Genomic DNA, 24,578 nt, shown 5'->3' with positions numbered 1-24,578 from the left:
TCAGGGTGCTTACAGGAGGCAACCCATCAATGTTTCTCCTCTCTCTCTCTCCCTCTCTCCCCCTCCCTCCCTCCCTCCCTCCCCCCCCCTCTCAAAATCAATAAAAACTATATCCTCAGGTGAGGATTAAAAAATCAATAAATCAAAACCAACATTGAATCTAACCCACTTCCTCTTGACATTTTAGTTGTATCATGAATTTAGAAACCAGGGGGTAATTTTTAAAAATAATATGTGCTCATTTTTACTCTGTCATTTTTTGTATCTCCTATCTTTCTACTCTCCATTTCCCATGCACGGAAAGAAGAAGGCCCCCGTGGATTCATCTCGCCCAGTTCTCCTACAAGTCGCTGAGTCAGCCTACAGATTTGGTCTGGGTTCCATTGCTGGAGGTAAGTCATGAATGAGTGCAAATTTTTCATTTCTATTATTCCTCCTATTTTTTCTCTGGCTTTCCATCTTGACATATTAAAAACATACCTCCTCAAATCTTTTCCTAAGCCAGTTACCAGTCTGTACCTATGAAATGGGACAAGAGCAAAGGGAACTCTTCCCCCTATCTGCACGTGATCAGGGACTTAGAAGTGGCTTTTTTCTCTTATTTATCTGCAGATGGGCTTTCTAAAGACAGGTTAACAATGAGGTTAGACTGTAGAGATATGCTTTTTCAAAACTATGACTTCCTTTAGCCTTTCATTCATTTGAATGAAAATCCATAATTGTTGAGGGTATAGGAAGTTATTACAGTTTTAAAATCTATACACGCAAAATTACTTTTTTTCTTTTGTCAGTCTTCTCTTTGACTTTAACCACCTCCCCTTTTCCTCTGACAGACCTTCATTCCTTCTGAAATATTGGTATTATTTGATTTTAGCTGTGGGAGCCACTGCTGTGTATCCTATCGATCTTGTCAAAACTCGAATGCAGAACCAACGATCAACTGGCTCTTTTGTGGGAGAACTTATGTATAAAAACAGCTTTGATTGTTTTAAGAAAGTGCTACGCTATGAAGGCTTCTTTGGACTGTACAGAGGTTAGTGCCATGTGCTAAATTCATGTAAGGTGAAGTAATAGAGGTTTGGTTTTCCATCTGAGTGCCTGAAATGTATTAGAGAGACTGTGTTAAAATGGAAATACAGCACATTCTCAATTATCCATGCTAATGGGAGTAGGCTAGAGGCATATGGGGCATGGCTAATCAAAGCAGGCCATAATCTGTAAGTCTTTTATTTTGCCTGTAATACATTTTATTTCTTAAAATAATTATGTTTATAAGCATCTTCAGTTCGTTTTTAAAAGGCTCGTATTGTTTGTATCCTTGAAATAACTTCACTCACCAGCTAATAGGGAAACGCATCACGGGGACAGGACAGAGCTTACTGGAGTTAATGAGCCTCCTTGAATATACCATAGAAAAGTCCATCAGGCAGGTAACCAAGGGTTCAATGAAGCTACTGCCTCTTTCTGAGTTCACGTTGCTCCTTCCCTGCCTCTAACTCTGTGCCCAATGGAGTTGATTCACACACTACTCTAGCCAGGTAGTCCTTCTGGACCCAGCTGCTCCTTTAATCATCTCAGGTTCATTAAGCAGTGAGAAGAGTAGTAAAGAGGTGTCATCACTCATAGAAAGAATCCCCCGGACCCTGACTGTGCTTTTCCATCAGCATTGGCCTAAAGAGGCGTAACTTTGCTTCCCAACCTCTCCCTGTGTGATTGCCATCTATAAAGAGAAGCAGCCAGTGTGTTTGCATCAGCTAAAATATGGTTTCGTAAGGCAGTTCAAGCTGAGCCACTTTGCAACTTTGCAAAGTGCAAAGCTGGCGGGGTCTTCCCTCCTTTCACCTTCCACTGCTTGCTCTAGAAGAAGGAAATAGTATTTAGTGCTCTGCAGAGGCAGACCTTGAAACTGGCAGCGAGGTAAACCTGTGCCTCTGTGCCTCTTCTGCCATCTGCTGACTCTACTCTTCATGTTAAGCACCCAAGTTAAAAAAAATATATCTCTCACCTTAGAAACTAGGAGGTTTCAAACTCCAGAGAAGTTCCATTTTACAGGTTCTATTGTGTAGTGAATAACCACCTTCAAAGGCCTTTTGATCTTTCCTTTGCCCTCTTTCCCTCACCCCTGCCTCTTCTGACAATTGGGAAGGTCTTTGACCCCAGGTGATTGATGATGACCCTTGCAGGGTCACCGCCTTCCATTTGAAATACCTTTCCCTCCTGGTGACAACAAACCTCGCAAATGAAATGTCTCCCAAGTAGTACAAGGTTAATGTCACAGTTCCTGCTTCACAGCGGTTCAGGCAAAGGCGACCACCTTACCTGTTCTCCTGGCTTGTGTTCTGTAGGGAGAGCTTGCACCTCGAGTCGGACAGATGCCTGAGCCTTGGTGTTGCTTCACGAACTACTCTTAGGGGCTTTTCTTGGCCTTGGATTAAATGCCAAGGGTGTCTTTAGAATAGTGAGAAATACTTTGTGTCCTGCCAGATGTCCTTAATGTCCTTGTGTTGACCTGGTTTGTTTTTCATTTGGAGTCCTTCTGTTTCCAGCTCTTTGACCACGCCTGGCAGGTCTTCATTCTTGGCTGCATCTGCATTTCTTTCCTTGACCTATCCTCTTGACCCCACGAGAGAGCAGCCTCAAGCATACCTGAGTACTGAGTGCTGACCTAACTCAGGTGGGCCATCCTACAAACCTCCCGCTGTTGGAGTTACTACATCTGTGAGCCAGGAGTGACTGTTTAAGTCCTCAGGGAAGGGGCAGTGAGTGGCCTGTTAGAGATGGAGGCTCACTCTGAATACCAAAAGGCAGCGCCTCACCCTATCCCTGGTTTAGAAATGGCTATTTACCTAACCTGTTTTGGGTGCCTGAACCCTAAGGGGTTCTCTGTCAGAAGATGATAAGTAGAGTGTGAATATAAGATTAGTTCTGGAAGTCGTCACCTATGTTCATTTCTTCCTGATTTCTTATTTTTCCTAGTAGACAATTTTAAAACAAAAGATTTACTATAAAAGTTTGTTTAGCTCTGTTCTGTAATTTGGTTCTTGAAAGCAAAGAGATGATTGACAGCTCATGTTTAAAATAATGATTTACAGTCTTGCTTCATAAATGACTTATTCCTGTTCTTGATTGGTTGGGGCCAATTCCCATTAGTGCCTTACACACAATCATTAATTAGTAATTGTATGTAACTGCATATGCGGAAATGCTTTTCATTGGGCAAGAGTAAGATTTGATGAAAATGGGAAACCATCGTTGCTAGCGAAAAAATTATAATAGAAGCAAAAAAGACCTGAAGTATTTCTGAGAATCAGTATTCTAACTTTTGTGTATAAAGCCAAGCTATAAAGCGCCCTACATGTGATTCTTTGACTACAAATTTCTCATTAAATGTAATTTTATTGTTTAAAAATGTTACTATTCCTGGGGAAAACTGTTAAGTTTCAATTTTGAGAGTTTAAAATTGCTGCTGTTAACGCTTCACCTAGCAATATTTGAGAAGGTGTCAGAGTACATCTCTAATTAATAAACATGTTTCGAAATATTGAGCATATTTTTTCCTGTTCTGGAATTTTGCTTAACATGTAATTTTCTGCATCAAGACATATATAATTGCTAATATTTTCTGAATAGTATAATTTTGGGAATGTTGCGTAAGTAAGGTCCCTTCCCTATTTTAAATTATCTTTATGTATATTTTGGAAAAAGTTGGCAGTTGGCCCTGAAAGGAGGTGACTGTAGCATGTATTCTTATTATAAGGTGAATAAGCATCTCTCTCCTCTCTCTTTTCTTCTTCTAAAAAGAATACAGATCTCTAGAGAGGCTGTTTTTCTATTTAGAAGTAAGTTCTCGTGGAACTACAAGAATGTGGGGTATTTTTAAAGAGCTCTCTCAGCAGTTCCCCACAAGTTGTTTTTCTCCTTCACCTCCTTACCTAAAGCATCAAAGGTGGTGGCCAGCATCTCTCTGCAGTCCTGGAAGTTACCCAGGCATAATCAGGAAGCGAGTGCGAATCATTGCCTTTAGTCCGAAGGAGGCGGATAATGGCATGGGGTTGTTAGCAATTGTCTTCGGTAGGCATGGAGTCCTATGCCTCCGTGCCACATGTAATTTTAGTGTTGTGGGTTTGTTAGGTCTTATGTTTCTTGGTCTCTGTGTTTCTTGGGGAGGCTAAGTTTTGGTTATTAGAAAAGATTCCCTTAGATATCCCATGAGACTGACTCTGCAAACCTTCTCTATAACACAGACTACTGAAAGTGATTGCTTTTCTTAGTTTTTTCTATAATTTTTGAAAATGAGGCCTCCAGGCTAAGTCTGTCTGTATGAAGCGAAGTAACACCTGAGATAATCCCGAGCTCTCTGAAGTCACTTGTAAAAGTCTTTCTCTGTTTCCTCCCCAGTCTTCAGAGTGATTTAATGCACTCAGGTGTTTAAAATCCTTAATGAATTACCTGACAGCTCATTTGGTTTGAATGAATCGCATGACCAAGCGAGTCAGTTTCTGGCCTGCTCTAGACTTGGCATATTAAAGAAAAACAATTGATTGGGTAATCATCCATAATGAAATGCTCTTAACGTTCCAGGAATAACTGATTTCTGCCTTTAAGCTTTGCTACACTCTCCTCCCTTTGATGCTTTAGGTAATGAGATGAATAGTCTTAGAAATTGGAAAATGTTTTGGGGGGAACCTTGGGGAGAAAGATGGATTCAAGAGAAATCAGGATCCATGAGAAATACTTGTTAAAAGAAGGTTTTGATTTTTGTTTCTGTTGGAAGGAGAAGCCATAAAGAAAATTTGTCAGAAAGAGATATTAGATCATTTTATGAATTAAAGTTCATTTGGAGCACTATATTATCTTTGAGATAATTGACACACAAAAAAAATCTTATTAAATAAGCCCATTGATCTGGGCTTGCAAAGTTTTAAATGTGTCTATTTCAGGTTTCCTTTCTGGTATAAATGCAGTCATCTTCCATCCTGGAATGTTCTCAAGGTGACATCTAGAGGATATTGTGGTGATATCTCAGGAAGTTATTGATATGTGTGCATTCTAGAAGGAAGTTTTGTCAGCTTTCTGCCAAGTTTCTTCTTGTGGTTAATGGTTCTATAGAAAGGAATATCCAAATTATATGATCCACAGTGAGATTTCTTCTTGCATAATTCTTGTGGATAAAAATAAATTTTAAAATTCTGGCACCAAAAGAAAAAGATGGGAGCCTCTACAACTCTGTTTTGCACAACTTAAGATCCCATGCATCTTGGAACAAACCACAGTGAATCCATGAACTTGACTGACTTGTGGTTGTTCATGCATGTCCACCAGAGCTTCTAATGAGTGTAGAATGGACTGGTTTGAGTTTTTTCTTCTTAGCCAATTTCTGCACATTTTCTTTGAGTGTGTTAAACTGTGAAAAGATAAAAAGGCAGATATTTGGTCATAGGGGACCAATCAGAAATGAACAGAAGATATAGGCAGCCCATGAGCTGGGTAATCAAATCTCCAGATATCTCCAGCGAGCCAACTGAACTGAGCACGGAGTTTAAGTAGACTAAGGTAACACTAACTCACCTAGGGTAGATCGGAGTGTTGTCTGAGGCTTGGGAGTGCCAGATGAGAACAAAGGTCAGCTTAGAAAATTGGGAGGTGACAAAAAGATGGAACTAGATGTAGCCTAGAGAAGAGAAAATTAATGAACAAATTAGTTCCAGGCCTCAAGAACGATAATTTATAACTAGCTACTGCCATTGCTGAAACCAGAACAAGGGAAATAGATTAAACCTCAGCCCCAAGGAAATCGTTTCAGGAGTGGGGGACATCAGGCCTGCGGGCTCTGTACAGCTCTCGAAATCATTTGGTCTGGCCCTGCCAAGGCAACCGCAGGCGAGACTCAAAATTCAATAAATCTAGGAGCTTTTTTTGTAGCTAACTTTTAAGTTGATAATTTTGTATGGCCTGAGAATGATGTTATAAATATCCAAATCGCCCTTGGCAGAAAAAAGCTTCCCCACCCCTTGTTTAGGTAGAAGAAAAGATAACCAGGACTCTGAAAGTTGCCACAGACCAGAGTGAAACACTGGAGAGGGTGGGATCCTTCTTCTCAATGAGCTTCACTTCTAGAAAGCCCCAAAATTAGAGGAGGAGTCAAAAGAACTCAATTTTTTTCTAGACCATAATCTTGCTTTAACACTCAGTCTCCCAAAGGTATCCTGGGCCATAGCTAAGACAACAGATGGTTCTTGACCGACTTGGGTAAAACATTTAACCCAGATACACAAGCATTTAAACCTTAATATGTGCATTATGACCCCACTCCCCTCATTCCCCAGCTCCACTGTAGTCATTTTGGGGTGGAAACCTGGATTGCAGGAAGGCTGTGAAAGGGGATAGTGTGTTTGGGAGGGTGGAAGTGCCTAGGGGCAATATGAGTCAAAAGCGGACAGACAAGTGGGAGGAGGCGGAGGGAGGGAAGAATGCTTGAGCAAGTGAAGAGAGAAGGCCATGGAAACAGGAGCAGGAATAAAAGCTGTGAGGCAGGGCACGCCGAGTGCTGATAGCTCCAGAATGAAGGTTAATCTATTGTTGAAAGCAAGGAGGGCTCTCTGGGAAGATGGGGGCAAGTGTGGTGGCCGCAGTGGTGAGGTCAGGAGGGTAAGAATGTAACATCGGAGGGGTTGCCTCCGGGTTGAAACTGGATAACACAAAAAGTGCTGGATGTGGCTTTAGCTACAGGAATAGGGGTGTCTTACTCTTTAGTTTCTCCTGCCAAACTCTGCTGCTTGTCTCTGCCCTGAATGCCTTCTTTCCCCCATTTTTGGCACGCTAGCTACTTTTCCCAGGGCTCGGCTGGCCACTCCTGAACTTGTTTTTGTCTGACCTGAGATGAAATGCTGCCTTAGTTAGGGAGCTTCTTCCCTGCCGTGGTGCCTCCACATCTGTGCTCCTGCTTGTTTTGTTCAGCGTGGTCTTTTGGGACACCTGCTGCACTGGGGTTCCCATGGGCCGTGGACCATCAACCTGGCCCTGACCTGCTGCTTTCCCTGAGCCTCATGCCCACTGGGTTCCCTGACTCTCACCTGTTCACTATGTCATAACCCGCAGCTTGCCTGTGCCATTCAGTGCCTTCAGCATTTTAAAGAGCCTAATATTAAGGACCCGGAGAGAGAGAGATGGGGTATGATGTGGATGCCCACACACAGCCACCGTCCTTGTGTTGTGTGAAAGGGCCAAGCAGTGCAGGGGGCTAGCCCAGTGCGAGTCAGGCCTGGAGAGGAGTTTTGGAACAGTCTGGGCCAGAAGAAATGCCTTTGCAGAGAAGGAAGTTGGAACAGTAAGTCCACTAGAGCGAACAGGGAGAAGCTGAGCATTAGGGGGCATAGAACCCTGGTTTGAATGTAGTATTGGATCTGAATTCAACTCTGAGTGCCACTACCTACTCACCAAATAGTTAGTGACTTGGGACAAGCAACTTAGCTTCTTTAGATTCTAGTTTCCATGAAGGAAGAAGAGGATCATGATGATGATGGTGATGAAGATAAAAATAAATAAGAACAACAAAAACATTCTGTAGTATGTACTTAGCACTATTCTGAGGGCTTCATTTTATCTTTATTTTTTATTTTCGTTTTTTAATATGTTTTTATTGATTTCAGAGAGAGGAAGGGAGAGAGAGAAACATCAGTGATGAGAGAGAATCATTGATCTGCTGCCTCCTGCACGCCCCCCCTACTGGGGACTGAGCCCAAAACTCAGGCACGTGTCCTGACTGGGAATCGAACCTTGATCACCTGAATCAGAGGTCAGTGCTCAGCTGCTGAGCCACGCTGGCCGGGCTCATTTTATCTTTAAAACTACCCCCATGAAGATGGTTATGCATTTATCTCATTTTATAGATGTGGAAATTAAGGCACAGAGATTGGGTGATTGCCCACAGTTGCACAGCTAATAAAAAAACAGAGCCAGAATTCAAACCCAGCAGCCTGGCTGCAGACTCCTTGCTCTTCTGCTCCTGGCTCTTCTGCCACTCAGTGGAAATTACATTGTAAAACATTGCTTAGCATCAGAGGTTGAGAAATACTTACATTCTTAGCAAAAACATTTTATTTAGCTTAAAAACATAGGTGAAGGTGTGTTATGCCTGTGCTACTTCCTTATCTTTGCGTAAAGTAAGCAGGGCCGCTAGACGCCAGCAGGCCAGATGTGCCCTTGCTGCCTGGGGACAGCTCCTCTAAGGATGGACCTCATGCCATGGGGTGGAGTTACATCCTGAGAAACCCATCATAAATTGAAAATATTGAAAGTCAAAAATGCATTTAGTATACCTAACCTACTAAACATCATAGCTTGACCTGGCGGTTTCTACTGAATGTGTATTGTTTTCACAGCATAGTCAAGGTTAAAGTCGTAAGTTGGGGACCGTCTGTGCTCCTTACGTGATTCTGGACTGTGGCCTCTATTCATGCTGCACTCCCTCTTGTAAATAAGAAGAGAGTCAGGGATGTACCTTGAACAGATAGGCAGAAACATCACATTTTTTAATACATGATGTAGATCGTAAAGAGTGTCTGGATTTTTATATACATTTACTTATATAATTATCTTAATAAACCAGTGAGTCATAATTAGCATCCTCATTTACCAACAAGGACCCTCGAGTTCAAAGACTAACACCCCCAAGGCCACTCAGCATGAAGGATGTGTAGACCGAGGCTTGCAGCCCAGATCTGGCTACTTCCAGAGCCTGTGCTCTAAACCACTTTGCTGCAAGCCATTGAAAATAGTTTTCATTAGGCCAGCTTTGTTAATGAGATTTTTTCATAGTATCTTCCAACTCTGAGATTCTAGAATACTTTTCTGAAAAGGTTTTAAGTAAGTAATAGCATAGTAGCCCTCTGACCCAGCACACTGCTGGTTTGGAGTTGCTATATGAAACTGAGTTGGGGGTTCCTGATGTGGGCTTCGCCCCTATACCTCTAGCTCAATTCTCCTTGGGTCGCATAAGGGACTGGAGTCAGAGGGGATAGTGTGATTTATATCTCAGCCCCATGAAATTTGAAGACCAAATAATGAATTAATATTGTACCCTGTAAATCTTTTCTCGCATTAGCAGCCTTCTGGTAAAGTTTGCCAAGGAAGCATTGCCATGTGTGCAGATGGAGCTGAACTAAAATGAGAAGATTAGAAAACTAACCACACTAATAAATTTCATCTGGGGCAGTTGGAAAACAGACTGCTGTTTTGACAAGTTAGAAACAACACACACATCCATTCTCTGTTTCTAATGGTTAAAATGAATTTCCAGAATCCAACAGAAACATCTCATATTAGAAGCCTAATTTTTCTGCTGAGTTACCCAGATGTCAAACATAGATGTACTTTAGGTTTCAGTGTGATTGTGTTGAAGTGCCTTAACAAGACTGGCTGTTTTAGGCATTACTGAGCCACGTTACCCATCCCCCCCCCTGCAGTCAGGGAACCAGGAGGGTTATTGAAATTCCCACCTCTGTGACTGTTCATTGTCCCACAGATCAGGACCCCTCCCAAAGAGCATTAACCCAGGATGAATGGTGTCAGGGCCCACATCTGTAGTGGCCCTCAGATTGTCATCCACAGCCACCTTTGTTTCTCTACTGAGCCAGGGCACTCACCACAAAAATGGTACTTAATCCAGTAACCCCCTAAGTGCCAGCATTTGGCCCAGGTCTTAGGAATGGATTTGTACTTTAGTTTTATTCTTGCTGAGTTGAAGTTACATAATATGGTGAAACTGGGAGTCTCTGGTTATATTACTTTATTACTCTCACTAATTACTCTCACTGCCCTTACCATCTGTCCTTCACCTGCCTCTAGAACTTTTTAATTTTTTTTGAAATGTATTCTTTACTTTAAAAGAATTTGGTCCAAGCTCCTTAGTGTGGCCTAGGAGAGAAGCAGTGCAGTGTACCAGGTAGGATCCCCCCCACTAAAGCCAGACTACCTGGGTTGAACCCCATCCCCCCATCCAACAGCTTAGTGACCTTAGACAGGCTCCTTGATGTCTGCCTCAGTTTCTTCATCTGTTGATGGGGGCAAAATAGCATGCACTGATTTATTGGTATTGACTTACAGTTGTGGGTATTAAATGTGTTGATTCACATGAAGCACAGAGAAGTGCCTGGCATGTAATAAGTGCCCCCAATACTGCCCGTTGTCATTATTCCTGCTACTGTTATTTATTACAAGGTCTGTGATCTAACCATAGCCCCCAGTGATCTTGACTCAGCCCTGGATGTGCCATGATCTTGAGATTTTTGCACCTACTCTTCCCTCTGCCTGGAACACCTTGCCCTCGTGTCTCTTTTCCACAAACAATCTCTGCTTATCCTTAAAGACCCAGGTCAAGTGTCTCCTCTTTGACTCTTTTCTCCCTCCTGCAGGCAGAACAAGTGGTTCTCTCTGTTGTGTTCCCATAGTACCGGGATGTCCCTGGGCTGTGGCACTAACCACTCTGTTTTCAGGTGTTCTGTCTCCTTCCTGGCACACAGGACACCGAAGTTTCCCTCTTCTTCTAAACTGATCATTTCTCCAGTGGACAGAAGAAGGTATCTATCTCACTGTGTTTGTCTCACACTGCCAAGCACACAGAAGACATTTGGTAAATGTTTATTGAACAAATAAATACATGGTTTTCCTTTTGGGGTTTTTTTGCTGTTTGCAGCACATTATTAAATTTCTGGTGAGAAGGACAGATCTTGATAGCTTAAAAGGCTGGCTGAAGTGATTGTATCTAACACTGGAGTCATGGCTCTGTGGTCTGGTTTTTAATAGTCATTTAAAAAGACTGTCACAGGGTAGTTACAGAGACAGGAGATCATCATTTAAATCACAGTGCTTTCCACCCATTCATGGTTTTTGGTCTACAATTTAATGATGAGAAAAAGACATCTAGCAAGTAAATATATTTTGGCACTTGACCTGAATGCAGAGAGCAAAATGGAAGTTGTAAATGTTAAGATGTAGTTGAAACAGCATAGCCCCGCATTTTACTGGTAGAAATTAATGTTGTTCTTTCATAAAACAATAATAAAGCCTTCCTTATCAGATTATAGATATATCATCTCGTATTATGTGGTATAAGCAAAATGTTATAAGTGAGTGATGTGTAGAAGGAGAGAATGGTCACTTGAATAAGAGCACTAGCTTTGCCCAGATGGTTCATATTCACGTTTCCTCTGCTACTTTGGTTCGTTGAGATTATCAAGAGCATACCCCTTCTCAGGCTAGCCAGGGCATCGGGGAACTTTTGGTTAAGTGTTCATACTGAAGAGAAAGAAGGCAGAGATCTTGCTGGGGTCCCAAGGCAGGAGTTTCATCAGAGCGGTCAAGGCCGGCTCCCCAGCTGTGTACCTTTCATGGCTGTGTATGCTCGCTCTCTGGTGTCTCCGCTCCACCGGCCTGCTTCCTTTTTGAGTTCGTGGTTTCTCCCTCCTCATGGCCTCAGCACAGACGTGACCGCAGCTGGCCGCTTCCCCATTGCATATTGTATCTTTGCAGGCTGTGCCTCTGTGCTCTCTGGCTTCCCACCTCTAAGGACCCTGTCCCACTCTCGGGAGAAGGATCCTGACTGGCTGGCTTCACTTTAGGGCCCAAGATGCCCAAATCATTGGCCACACTTCTTTCAGGTGTCCTCCCCTTGTTCGGTCACCTGTGGCCTGGGGATGAAGCAGGCTTAAAATACGGCTGGCTAGAGAAGACATTGCAAACTCCAATGTTTACAGGACCCAGGCAGGTGGTGTAAGTGAACAGATGAGTCTGGGTGTTAGACACGGGCAACAGGTGAGTGTTGTCTACAAGCATCGATTCCTGAGTATGAGGGCTTAGGTTTGGATCCCAGTCTCACCACTTATCAGCTAGATAATTTAGACCAAATTACTTAATCTCTGTATGCCCCAGTTTCCTATCTGTAGGGTGGTTATGGGAATGAAATGAGTTTATAAGCGCTTGAAATGGTGCCTGACACGTCGTAAACAATGTGAGCTGTTTTTTAAGAAAATTTTCATTCATATCAGCATGCTCATCATTTCGTTCCACAATGGAGTGAACGTTCTCTCATCTTTTTAAAAACATGCAGCTCTCGTGGTCTGTCTAGTTTCCCCCTTTTTGTAGAGCTACAAGCACAGAGAAGCAATGTCGACAGCGAGAAAAATGATGGAGACAGCTGGCACTCACCTTCGTCGTCTTGTGGGCATCAGGGCATGGTGGGTGCCTTGGTGAATGGATGCTTGGGTCCTGAGTAAGGGCGGGGCCTTACCCGCCTGGAGCCAATTGCTGCAATGTGAGAAACAGGCCCTGGGCTCTCAGACCTGTCTGTCTTTAGGATAAGCTCACATTGTTTGAAACCCTTTGCTACTCAATGAAACAAATCTGCAGGCGGATACAGCTCTCATCTAGTGAAGGGGCCACAGGCTGCTGCTTCAGAAAATGGTGTGGGCAGGACTGGTATCTCAGAAGAGGTGGCAAGTGGACCTTCTTGTACAGCTGAAATAGAAAATTGTACTTACAGAGGATAACACCGTGAAACCCCTCTCAGGGACAAGCAGTATGACATGGGAACACTATATTCTGATCCTCCACGTTAGCTTCCTGTGTGTTTCCAAGAAAAGGCATCTGGCTTTTCATTTGATTTTCTTAGAGCAAATGATAACATTTTTTAGTTCAGACATTAGGTCCACTGTTACTGCAACTGCCTTTCCTAGAAGCGGCCCTTTCCTGTCCAAGGCCACACCTCTCCTTGTGCTCTGATTCTTACTAATTCTCACTCATCCTGACGTGTGCAAAACAGCTCTTCACTTTTTACCCCACGCCTGTTACCCCCCAAAGGCATCCTCACCTACCCCAGGTGTTTGTGCTGAAAAACTGAGCAATAGCAGTCAAACCCAGTGTCTCTCACAGTCTCCTCTACACACACGCACACCCATACACAACATCAGTGTGTCCTGTTTATTTTCTACAGAGCAGCTAGAGTGGTCTATTAAAAATATGAATCAGCACATTCACTCTCCTCCTGGTCAAAACCCTCCAAGTTCTCATCTAACTTAAACTATATCAAGCTCAGGATCCTGGTCTGCCGTGTGGCTACCGCACCCGGCCCCCTCGCATGACTCTCCCTGTGCCTGCCTCATGCACTGAGGCACACTGCTGGCCTCCCACATTTTGAGTGCACCAGGCTTGTTCCTGCTCTGCTCTCTTTGCCCTATATGTTCCCCTTCCTAGAATGCAGTTTCTCCCAATAGCTACTTCTTCAGAAAGGCCTCTCCCTCCTTCCATCTGACACCTATCAGAGCAAGAATCTTGTTTATCTTGTGCTTGTCACTGGGTCATAGTTGCTAAATGAATGAATGAATGGTTGAAACGTGTTGAACTGTGTTAGAAAAATGCAACATATTCACTCAAGTGTACTTATTAAGAGGCAGGAGGGAAACGAGCAAACTTGCTGTGGAATGAGATTTCCTATATCATTAATACTGTTGATTTGCCTAATGTGTGAACGCTGCAGAATGTGAGAGGGAATTTACCTGGGCCTGATGTGGCTCTGAGACATTAGTACTTCAACATTCCGTTTTGAGTATTCTCATTAAAGGTAATAGCAGAAAATTGCAGCAAAGATTGCCCCAGTTTTTAGATGGTGATCCCTTCTTTAGAGCTGTTAATTTGTTTAGCTAATGCTAATTTATTTAATATGCTTCTACTTTTTGTTGTTTTTTAGGTCTGTTGCCACAGTTATTGGGAGTCGCCCCAGAGAAGGCCATAAAACTTACAGTAAGTCTTTTGAGTGGATGCTTCTTATTAAAGGGGTTTGCACACACTCGGGAGCTAGTAGACATTCGTATGTGAAAGAGCAGCTGGTGTTTCCTCGGAGCTGCTGACTGATTTGAACATAGGGCGCTCGCCACACTCAGCTTTTCATTTTTCCCCATTTAACACTGAACATCCCAAAATGTGGTGATAGATTTGAACAAGGCTTTTTTTTTTGGTGGTTGCCACCATTATCACCATTGTCATCAACCTCGTCATTGGAGTATTGACAGCCCAGCAGCTGAATTTCCTTCAGTTCCTACCATATTGGGTACTTTGCATGTATTACCTATTATTGTTTTAATCTCAAGTAAAGTATGACCCACAGTTTACAGACAAGGAAAGTGAGACCCACAGGGTTTAAGTATTTATTTGTGTTCATACCCTTAGTGAACAGGAAAGCTGGAATCCAAAACCAGATTTTTCTGACTCCAGAGCATGTACTCATTCAGTGACACATGCTGTTTACAGAATTCATGGTGAGGGCATATTCTGTAAGCATTTGCCAAATCCACGTGTTGAGGGGTCTGAGCTCTAGTTGAAGTCGATCCTTCATCGGATGGTTTCTCCCGTGTCTGACTCCCATCTGGCAGATGGTGGGTGGACTGAGTGCGGTGGAATGGAGAGACTGCATTTACATCGCCAAGGACACAAAGCCCAGAAAGTTAAGCTCAGATTGTGCTGGTTAGCCTTGGAACCTGGAATTCTTCTCTTACCGTCTTATTATATGACTTGGGGCCAGCTAATCTCTTCCGGCTTATAGCTTCCACAAGCATATGCCTGATCCTTAAACTTGCTTAGTGCATACTATTTTGAGACTATTATACTTAATTAATTAATACTATTAATTAATGCTTGAGAAGATTTTTAGGTACTAAGTTGAAAAATCTCCTCAGCCAAATTTGTCTTAATGATGAGTGCTATTTTAGATTAAATCTTGTTAGAAGACTTGAAAGTGGTTTTTCATCAAACACTGTACAGCAGTTTTTAAGTTATAAAGTGTATGTTTTCATTTCGTCTCTGTTGTCAGTATGCCTCCCTTTTTATGCTGTCGTAATTGCAGGACACATTTGAATTTAGGCTTGTAAGCCATCGGCATTTTAACTTTTTTTCTCCCTGAAATATTAGGAATATGCAGGGTGTACCCCCCAAAAATGTATACACACTTTAACAGCTGATAGCTCAGTTTTGAAAATGAAATGTATTTTAATAGACACCACCTTTATAATTATTCAAAGTGTGTGTATATATTTTTGGGGGACACCCAATATATGTATGTACAAATATTTCCTTTTATTTTATTTTATTTTTTTTATTTTTATTTTTTTAAATATATCTTTATTGATTTCAGAGAGAGGAAGGAAGAGGGAGAGACAGAGATAGAAACATCAATGATGAGAGAGTCACTGATCGAGCCCGCAACCCGGGCATGTGCCCTGACCGGGAATCGAACCCCGATCGCCTGGATCCTAGGTCGATGCTCAACAGTTGAGCCACGCCCAGCCGGGCCAAATATTTCCTTTTAAAAGCTACACATATGCTATTAAGAGCACTTCTTAAACTCTTTTAAGATCCTTAATTTATTTAGTTTATGACTACTCTAATAAAGTAACAGAAAAAAAATAACATATTTACAGATGTATGTTTATATGTGTTCAGTGACTCTCTTTATACTTTTCATCAGCTTCTATAAATATTTTTCTTGAAGGTGAATGATTTTGTGCGGGATAAGTTCATGCACAAAGATGGTTCGGTCCCGCTTGCAGCGGAAATTCTCGCCGGAGGCTGCGTAAGTACCTTTTGCAGATCTCTGCATTAACAAGAATCTGTTTCACACTCCTGTCACCACCGTGGTAAACAGGTGTGGACTACGGCTTCTGTTCAACCACAGATCCTGTACAAGGCAGAGCCTACTAGGGCACCTCGGCTTTTCCTAGCAAGCAGGCCGTCCTGAGGCGGAAGGGTAAATGTTTCTCATCGTCTTGCCTGTTGCGCCGTGTCTGTTCACTTTCTCACCGCTTGCGGCTGGTTCTGCAGTACAAGTCATTTGGGGCAGAAGTGTTTGGCCTTTGAAAAATCCTTGCTAACCTTTTCTAAAGTTAATTTTTAGTACCTTCTTTCCTCATGGCCCCCTCTGCTGGGTCACGCACGACAGTTTGTAGTTTGAAGTCAGCAGCCACAGCTCTCTGCTTTGCTTTAGCTCCTATGTGCCGGCAGCTCTTCATGCTTCCCAGGGCCTCTGGGAGGAGCGTCCTGGGAAATAACTGGCTGAGTGCACTCTGCATTGTCAAAAACGCTTGGAATGAGTATTTCTTTATGTGGATGAACAACCTGCATCTTGTTCTTAAGCTCAGCAAAATATGTCTTGTTTTATCTCGTGTACAGGTTTGTTCATGTGAATGCAAATACTTTGAGTAAATTAAACTCTTATACAAAGAATGGTGCTATTTCACGATAAGGTTGGTTAAATAAAAGCGCTTTGATCACCAGGGCAATGCAGTATTGGTATATTTCCCATTGAACCTATGTTTCTTTTCTTATAAGAAAGATGAGGTCACTTTTATTATTTTAATTAGCTTGTTCTATTCAGGCAACAGTATTCATAAAATAATCTTTTCTTGAAAATCATTGAGTTAGAAGCTGGGCAAATACCTGGGAATATTAAACCTTTGTTTGGAAAGGGCCTATTGTCCTGTATAACTTTGAATGGGATTCCTTGAATGTGGCAGGACTAAGAAGTCCTAGCTCCTGGTATTTCTTAAGAGATGGACAGAATTGGGCTGCTGCCTGCCTCTCTGTTTGATCACTGACCTGTCGTAGATGGCCAGGTAGGACCCCCTTGTTCGGTAACTTTAGGAGCCTTCATGATGAACAGGGGAGTCTTTAATGTCCTAAATAAAAAGGGTACATACACAGTAAAAATCAAAAAGAACATTAGGAGTTGCAGAAACTGCTGTTCATTTAAAATAACTACAGTTTCCATTTGAGTAAGTAGGTTTTCTAATTATTAACAGGCATATCCATAGGTTATATCTAGCCTGTCCCATAGGCTGTTCCAAGGGGCCCAGGATAGCAGGGTGTTTCAGTAGGTCAGGTGGGTTTGTTTTATTTTATTTTTTTAAAGTCAGGTTTTAAACCTGCTGAAAAGACATGATTATATATCTCTGTAAGAATTTAAAATGTGAAATTAATTATGTGATACTGCTCAAGATTTTGGCAATAATCTAGAGGTTTATTTTCTTTTTCATGAAAGCATTTTGCCTGCACATGGGTCTGGGTGCCAAGGAGATCGGTTGTGGCACGTATTGCCTTCCCTAGGTGGTCTTGTTTGCTCATATGTGGTCGCCCATTTCAAACACAAAGCCCAGATTGGCATCAGAAGTGGTGCCTCGTCACTGTAAAGAGAGGTGCAGCCCTCCTTCAAACCTCATCTAAACACAGGCTTAAAATTGGAGCCACTTGGGCTTTACAGCTACTTAAAATATCTGTGAAATGAGGTTGCCATCCTTCATCTCAAAGGCGGGTAGACAGTGGTCCTCAGTGTTTCAAGTCTCCTGTTTTGCCTTCTCCCCGCTCACCCTACTCATGGCTTTAAGGAGAGTTTATTTTCCAGGTAAGCAATCCTGTAGATAGCAAACAATCCAGCCCCTTTAGATCTCTGAGGAGCGGGATGGATGAGTCCATTTTCACTGTGGTTTTTTAATAGCAGAAGCATCTCTCTTTGCAGCTTTGGCAGAGTTTTCCTGATCACCTGAGCCAGTCACACACCTTCGAAAGTCCCTGTGAGTTCACAGCCCTGACTGTCCAATTGGGAATACAAAGGGTTTTGAAAAGTTGTGTCACATGAGCAGTTCCCCTTCTTAGTTCACCCAAGCATTTCCAGGCGTTGACTTTTAAGTCCCGGGGGAGCTCACCCTGCTTCATTATTACTGAGAATTAGTACACATGGCTGACTTTTGCACTTGTAATCAAAGCTGGTCATTTCTTTGAAGAAGGCCTCTTCTGTTTTATAATCTGTTTTCTGTGAAAACAGAAAATATGCAGGGAGGTCTTTGTCTCATAACCTTCATAGCACTTAGCTAAAGTAATAGTATAATATAATGTTTTATGTTTTTTTAGAAAAACAACAAAAAATGATAGTAAATTCGGAGGAAGATTTTGGAGGAAAAGAAGAGTAAAATTAATCCCATTCATTCATTTATTTTTGACATAACATCCATAACAGAAGTGATTAAAAAATACTTTTCTCTTTCACTGATATATGTAAAAAGGTGAATTTATTTTTAAATTCATTTTTTTGAACATTTAGTGTAGAACACTGAAAAATTTAACCAGTTTTCAGAGCATTTTTATAGATTCACATTACCAGTGGTGATGTATTCAGCACAGTTCAAAATGAAACTAGATGCTGCGACTGGGGTTTACAAACTCTAAGTCTGAAAGGTTCTTGTAATGAGTGTTTTTTCCGTAAGTTGCTTTTCTACTTTCTAAATTAGGCTAGAAGTTGTAGGAGTTTTGATAGAGGCCTGGACCCTTAAGTGTCTCTGCACAAAATATATATACCTTTTGTTTCTTTCTATCCCTCCCCTTCTTGATCCAGGAGCTCAGCCTTTATACCTTTATAGTAGGGAGACCTGATTGGCGATCACTGTCAGTCACAGCAGAGGCTCTCCGTAAACCGGGCAGAGGAGAGAGGACCTGTCACCACTACTCATTTTCAATCAGGTTCCCAATGACTTTGAGAACTGATTTTATCTCTGAGTACATTGTTGTTATTGCTGTGTTGCTGTTACTTTAAGAAAAAAATAACATATATCATGCCACGTGGTCTGTAGGTTGCATTCCCTAATTCAACAAAATAAGTGTTTATTGATTGTCTTCTAGGCATCTGGTGGAATGGTGGGGTTGCAATCCCGAGGGGGCTGGAATTTTTAGTTTGTGATCCTTTGATCTTAAGATCATCAGATAAAATGGTGCCATGACTAGTTTCAAGGGAAATATAAGTACGATGATTTTCTTTGGCATGAGAAGCTACATTGAAATGAAAAGAAATGAAATAATATTCACCAGAAAAAATGGCAAAAAGTATGAACCTCTATCTTATAAAGCTCATAGTATTAAAAATTATTTACATACCAATAAAAAATAATAGTATCCTGTAATAACTTTTGGAAATATAAGTGAACATTTTTTTTGAACAATAGGCCTTTGATAACAGGCCCAATGTATTTTTCCATTTAAATAGATACACACATACACATTTGTGTGTGTATATATGTATAAATATATCTAATGCTTATGGGAGTTTATATTCATTTTAAGTGGGAAAAAGAATTGATTTGCTCATATCACTTACGCTGAAAGGGATTGGGGAGAATATCACCATTGGGAAAAGCATGACATGAAGAACAATCTTAACTGCTGGCCCCTACAAGTAAGTTTGACCCTATTGTTGTTGTCTGTATTTCCATTTTAATGGAAATTCCCACATGCATGATATTTTTATGCCTGTTTGTACAGCATACCATTTTTAAGGCAAGTTTTTATTGCTCATCTTATCTTGTATCTCATTCAGTTGCAGTTAATTTTTAAGATATTGAGAAACAAAAAGATACAGGCACCCGTATGCATACCTCTTAGCTTATGACATCAAACTTGACAAGTGCAGCTGGAATCCCTCATGTACCTGACCCAATAGCTTTCACCCCTCACCTCCCAAGAGCTAACCTATCCTGAAGTTGTCGATTTTCATTTCCATGCATGTCTTTATACTTTTTATTACATTTGAGTATATCCTTACGCCACATAAATGTTTGCTTTTGGATACTTCATTCTGACACAGCGCTGTAGGAACAACCCCCAGGATTCCCACATTGATGCCTTCGCATTTCCCCCAATTAGTGCAACTTATGCTTTGCTTGTCAGAAAAGAATCGTAATTTTCAGATGTTGCTTTGTGGCATACAGTGACCATATCTGTTATAGACATGTGTATTTATAGGATTTTACATAGATGTAGTTGGATCCGTGTACTTATTTAACCAAGATTTTGTAACTTGGGATTTCTTTCCTAGACTAAAGTCATTTCTTCAGCATTGCATTTAAACTCATGTCCAGTACTGAGTAAATTTAAAATTATAACCCTCCCTACTCCCAGCACACATAACTCCTATCTGCCTTATGTCCCCCCTCCTTCCCTCCTTCCTAATGGGAATGATTTTAGTAGTTTCTCCATCACTGAAGAGGAGAGGTGTTCTGGTCATGTATTGCTATATAACAAATCATCCTAAAACTTAGTGGCTTCAAACAACAATTTATCATTATTTTTTGGCCTTGTTAAAAAAATCCTCACCAGAGGATATGTTTTTATTGATTTTTAGAGAGAGAAGAAGGGGGAAGAGAGAGAGAGAAAAGAGACAAAATCGATTGGTTGCCTCCTGTATGCACCGTGACTGCAGATCTAACCCACAGCCTAGGTATGTGCCCTGACTGGGAATCAAACCCTCAACCTTTTTTGGTGCACAGGACAATGCTCCAACCAACCGAGTCACCCGGCCAGGGTACAGTTTATTATTATTATCTCTCGTGGTTCTGTGGGTTGACTGGGTTGAGCTGGGTACTTCTCACTTGTGATCTCCATGTGATTATAGGCAGATAGAGCTGAGCTGAACCTCTGAAGGCTTGAATAAGATGGATGTCTAAGACGGCTCACATTTATGGGTGGTGGTGATACTCACGGTTGGCTAGAGCAGCTGGGGCTATTGTCCAGAGCACCTACTGTGGCTTCTCTGTGGACCTTGGGCTTTTCAAACCTTGGCAGCTTGATTCAAAGAGGGAGCTTTCCAAAAGCAGACATTCTAAGGCTATGGGGCAAAAGCTGCAAGACTTCTTGTGATCTAACCTCAAATATGTCACTTCTGCTGGATTCTATTGGTCAAATAAACCACCTCCATCAGCAAAGATTCAGGAGGAGAGAATTAGACTCTACCTCTCAATGAGAATAATAGCAAAGCATCTGCTGCTGGAAGGTTCAGGAAGCAATGTTGTAGAACAAGAACATCCCTGTTGCTCTACTTTATGAAGATTTCATAGTTAATCCCATGCCCTCTGAGGATGTGTTGTTGAATCTAGAACCCATTCCTGCTCCAGATTGCTCTTGGTGTCAGGGAGCAGAAACTGACTAAAGTAGCAGTAACTAAATGAAGGTTTACCTTACGCTTGTACATGAAATAAAGGGCACTTGAGAATTGAGGCAGCTGTAGGAATTGACGTCTTTCTCCATTTTCTCCTCTTAGCCTTCTTGGTCACTCTCACAGTGACTTTGGCTTTCTCTTCACTTTTTTTTTTTAAGACTTTATTTTTTTAGAGCAGCTTTGGGTTCACAAGATGGAAAGATGCAGAGATTTCCCATATACCCCCTGCCCTTACACATGCATAGCCTCTCCCATTATCATCTTCCCCCACTAGAGCGGTACATTTGTTACCATTGATGAACCTGCAGTGATACGTGTATCACAATCGTCCAGCATCCATAGTTTACCTTATGGTTCACTCTTGGCACATTCTGTGGGTTTGGACACGTGTAATAACATAGATCTGTCATGATAATATCATACAGAGTATTTTCACTGTCCTAAAAATATTCTATGCTCTGCCTGTTCATCTCCTCCTTTGTCCCACCCCTGGCAACCACTGATCTTTTTTCCTTTCTTCATAGTTTTTTGCCTTTTCCAGAATGTCCTGTAGTTGGAATCATAGTACATAGCCTTTCCAGATTGACTTTTTCCACTTAAATGCATTTAAGGTTTTTATATATTTTTTCAAGACTTGATAGTTCATTTCTTCTTAGTGCTCAAAAATATTCCTTTGTCTGGAGGTACCATAGTTTATCCATTTACCCGCTGAGGTACATCGTGGTTTCTTTCAAGTTTTGGCAGTTATCAATAAAGCTGCTATAAACATCCTTGTGCAGGTTCTTGTGGAAAACCTAAGTTTTTATCTCCTTTGGGTAAATACCAAGGAGTACAGTTGTTGAATCTTATGGTAAAAGTATGTTTAGCTTTATTATAAACCTACAAACTGTCTTCCAAAGTGGCTGTACCATTTTGTGTTCCCACCAGCAATGAATGAGAGTTCCTGTTGCTCCACATCTTTGCCAGCATTTGGTGGTGTCAGTGTTCTGTGCATCTTTTTACTTTACTGATCCATTTCTTTTCCTCATGATGTTGACTTCCTCAAGAATTACTTCCATGTTCTTGCTGGCCATCTGGCTTCTCTCTCTACAGTATGACCTTCAGCCTCTTTTCATTTTCAGCCCTAGCTAATTAGCTCAAGTTGCTGTTTTGTTTTTCATTTAATTATTAAGAGAAGAAATTTCATTGACAAGCCTCATCTTTGTGTGCCAGGCCATAGAGCAGCCTTGAATCATAGCCCCACCTAGACATTAATAACTTTGCTTAACAAATCCATTTGTTTTAACCATCTATAAATGTATTCAAACCAGGGAGAAAATTTCCTCATGTAGTAATGAACACATGTGCTCTGGCAATCAGAGCTCGTGAGTCAGACTTCCTGAAATGGATTCAGTTCCGACTTTTGTGATCTTTCTGTTCCCAGGGCTTTCTGTGGACAGGTTTGCCTCATAGTGCAGTTTTCTTAAGGCAGAGTTTTTATTTCTCTGTGCACATATCCTAGTTATAAATATTGAATGACATGAGGCTTAGTCATTAAGCTGAATTTCTATGGGGTTGCTCTTAGGTAGCATGTCAAGTAGCCAAGAGTTATTATGTATTATGTTAATGCTATGGAGACAAGGTTAATTTTTTAATGTTTACATCTTTATAATTCATTTCTAGTTCAATGAAAATCTAATTGTTAGTTGCATCAAATTTTATTATTACTATTATTTGAAGTATTCCTGGGAAAAATTTTTTTTTTTGCACAGTCCCAACAATGTAAGACCATATTGTAAGGTTTTTGTTGTTGTTGTTGGCAATTTCTATTTTAGTAGATGACTTACAGCAAGATTAAAATGAATTAATTAGCCCTGCTTTCATAAACTTCACATTATTTACAATGCTTTTCATTCATTTCCATGTTTTTACAAACTTAAAATTGTACCAATACACATTTTAGTCAAGATCATATCACAGACATTTTCTACATTTTCTATATTTCAGTATTGTAATTGTGATTTTCAGTTATGAAAAGAATAATCATATTAAAACTGTGGTAGAAAACAAAGCAAAATAAACTGTCCATAATTCTTCAATTCTCATATTGTAAGTTTTCTTAATTTGTATGTAGGGTTTATTCCTGTCTTCCAGCTCTGTTGACTCCAAGGCTTAAAGTCTGTTTCAAGTATTATGTATGACCTGTTGTCTTGTTAAATGTGGTCCTGCTACCCAGGCAGGGTGGCTCAGTTGGTTGGAGCATCATCCTGTTCACCGAAAGGTTGTGGGTTTGATTCTCAGTCAGGGCACATACCTGGGTTGCAGGCTCATACGGGAGTCAACTGATCGACATTTCTCTCTTACATCGGTGTTTCTCTCCCTCCCTCCCCCCCTCCTCCTTCCCCCCCCCTCTCTAAAATCAATAAAAACATATCCTCGGGTGAGGATTAAGAATATATATATATATATGGTTCTGCTTTGCCACATGAGGAGCTCTTCCTATAAAACTGTGTGTTGACAGCTGATGCATCCTGGAACTTTGGGTAATGTTGACTGAACTGGCATCTAAAAGTGCTGAAAGGGCCCATGTGTCACTGTTATGCCTCTGTGCCCAGCATTGTGTCTGGCACATGAAAGAGTCTTAAAAATATTTACTGAATAGATAAATGCTTGACCAGAAGGTGTTGGTGGTGAGGGCAGTTAACACAGAGTAGTTGCTTTCTATACCATGTTGCTATTAGATACAGATGGCCAGTGTGGAGGCAGTAACTCCATGGATTGGAGCGAGGCTAAGGAATGGATTGACTTTAGAGAATAGCTGGAACATGTCTGCATATGCACATATGTGTCCAGGATGTTTCATAAGAAAGGTTTTCCATGATTACTCAGTTAAAGAAACAACCTTTAAAAATCTCCTATTTATTTTATTTGGCTTTGTTTCTAAAAATGGCAATTAAACTAACTACCAAATATATATAGAATCTTAAGAATAGGATGAAAATAAACAACTTGGGGCATTTAATGTAGCTTATTCATCATTGCTTATGTTTTTAGTAGGAGAGATTTTATTGAATGGGTAATGTGAAACTATGTCAGGATCAGGAAGGAATCATATAAAAGAGTGGCTTTAAAGCAAAAAGAGACAACAATGAGATACTACTACACACCTATCAGAGTGGCTAAAATCTGAAGCACTGACAGTAGCAAATGCTGATGAGGATGTGGAGCAGCAGAAATTCTAATCACTGCTAGTAAGAATGCAAAGTGGTTCAGCCACTTTGGAAGGTAAGTTGGAGGTTTCTTACAAAATTAAACATAGATCTAGCAGTTGCACTCTGATATTTACCCAAAAGCAATGAAAGCCTGCATAAGGACGTTTATAGCAGTTTTATGTATAACTGCCAAAACTTGGAAGAAACCAAGATGCCCTTCAGTAGGTGAATGGATAAATAAGCTATGATATATCCAGACAATGGAATGTTATTGAGCCTAAAAAGAAATGAGAGATCAAGGGAGGAATTTTAAATGCGTGTCACTGAGTGAAAGGAGTCAGTCTGAAAAGGCTACATAATCTATG

The 24,578-nt window shown here is 41.1% G+C and overlaps 1 protein-coding gene across 3 annotated transcripts in view; it reads left to right on the top strand.

The window, feature by feature from the left end:
* The window catches only part of SLC25A13 (solute carrier family 25 member 13), a 169,167-nt gene that overhangs the window by 104,318 nt on the left and 40,271 nt on the right, over positions 1-24,578 (top strand). For 2 of the 3 annotated variants that reach the window (XM_081146687.1, XM_081146689.1), the window contains exons 10-13: positions 305-392; positions 875-1,033; positions 13,742-13,794; positions 15,539-15,619. In XM_081146687.1, the coding sequence (XP_081002813.1) occupies positions 305-392; positions 875-1,033; positions 13,742-13,794; positions 15,539-15,619 (381 nt within the window). The remainder of the gene's footprint in view (positions 1-304; positions 393-874; positions 1,034-13,741; positions 13,795-15,538; positions 15,620-24,578) is intronic. The other variant, XM_081146688.1, reaches the window with a different exon arrangement.

The sequence above is a fragment of the Miniopterus schreibersii genome (assembly GCF_964146895.1).
Source record: "Miniopterus schreibersii genome assembly, chromosome: 9".
Taxonomy (NCBI): domain Eukaryota; kingdom Metazoa; phylum Chordata; class Mammalia; order Chiroptera; family Miniopteridae; genus Miniopterus; species Miniopterus schreibersii.
This window is presented reverse-complemented; position numbering and strand designations above follow the sequence as displayed.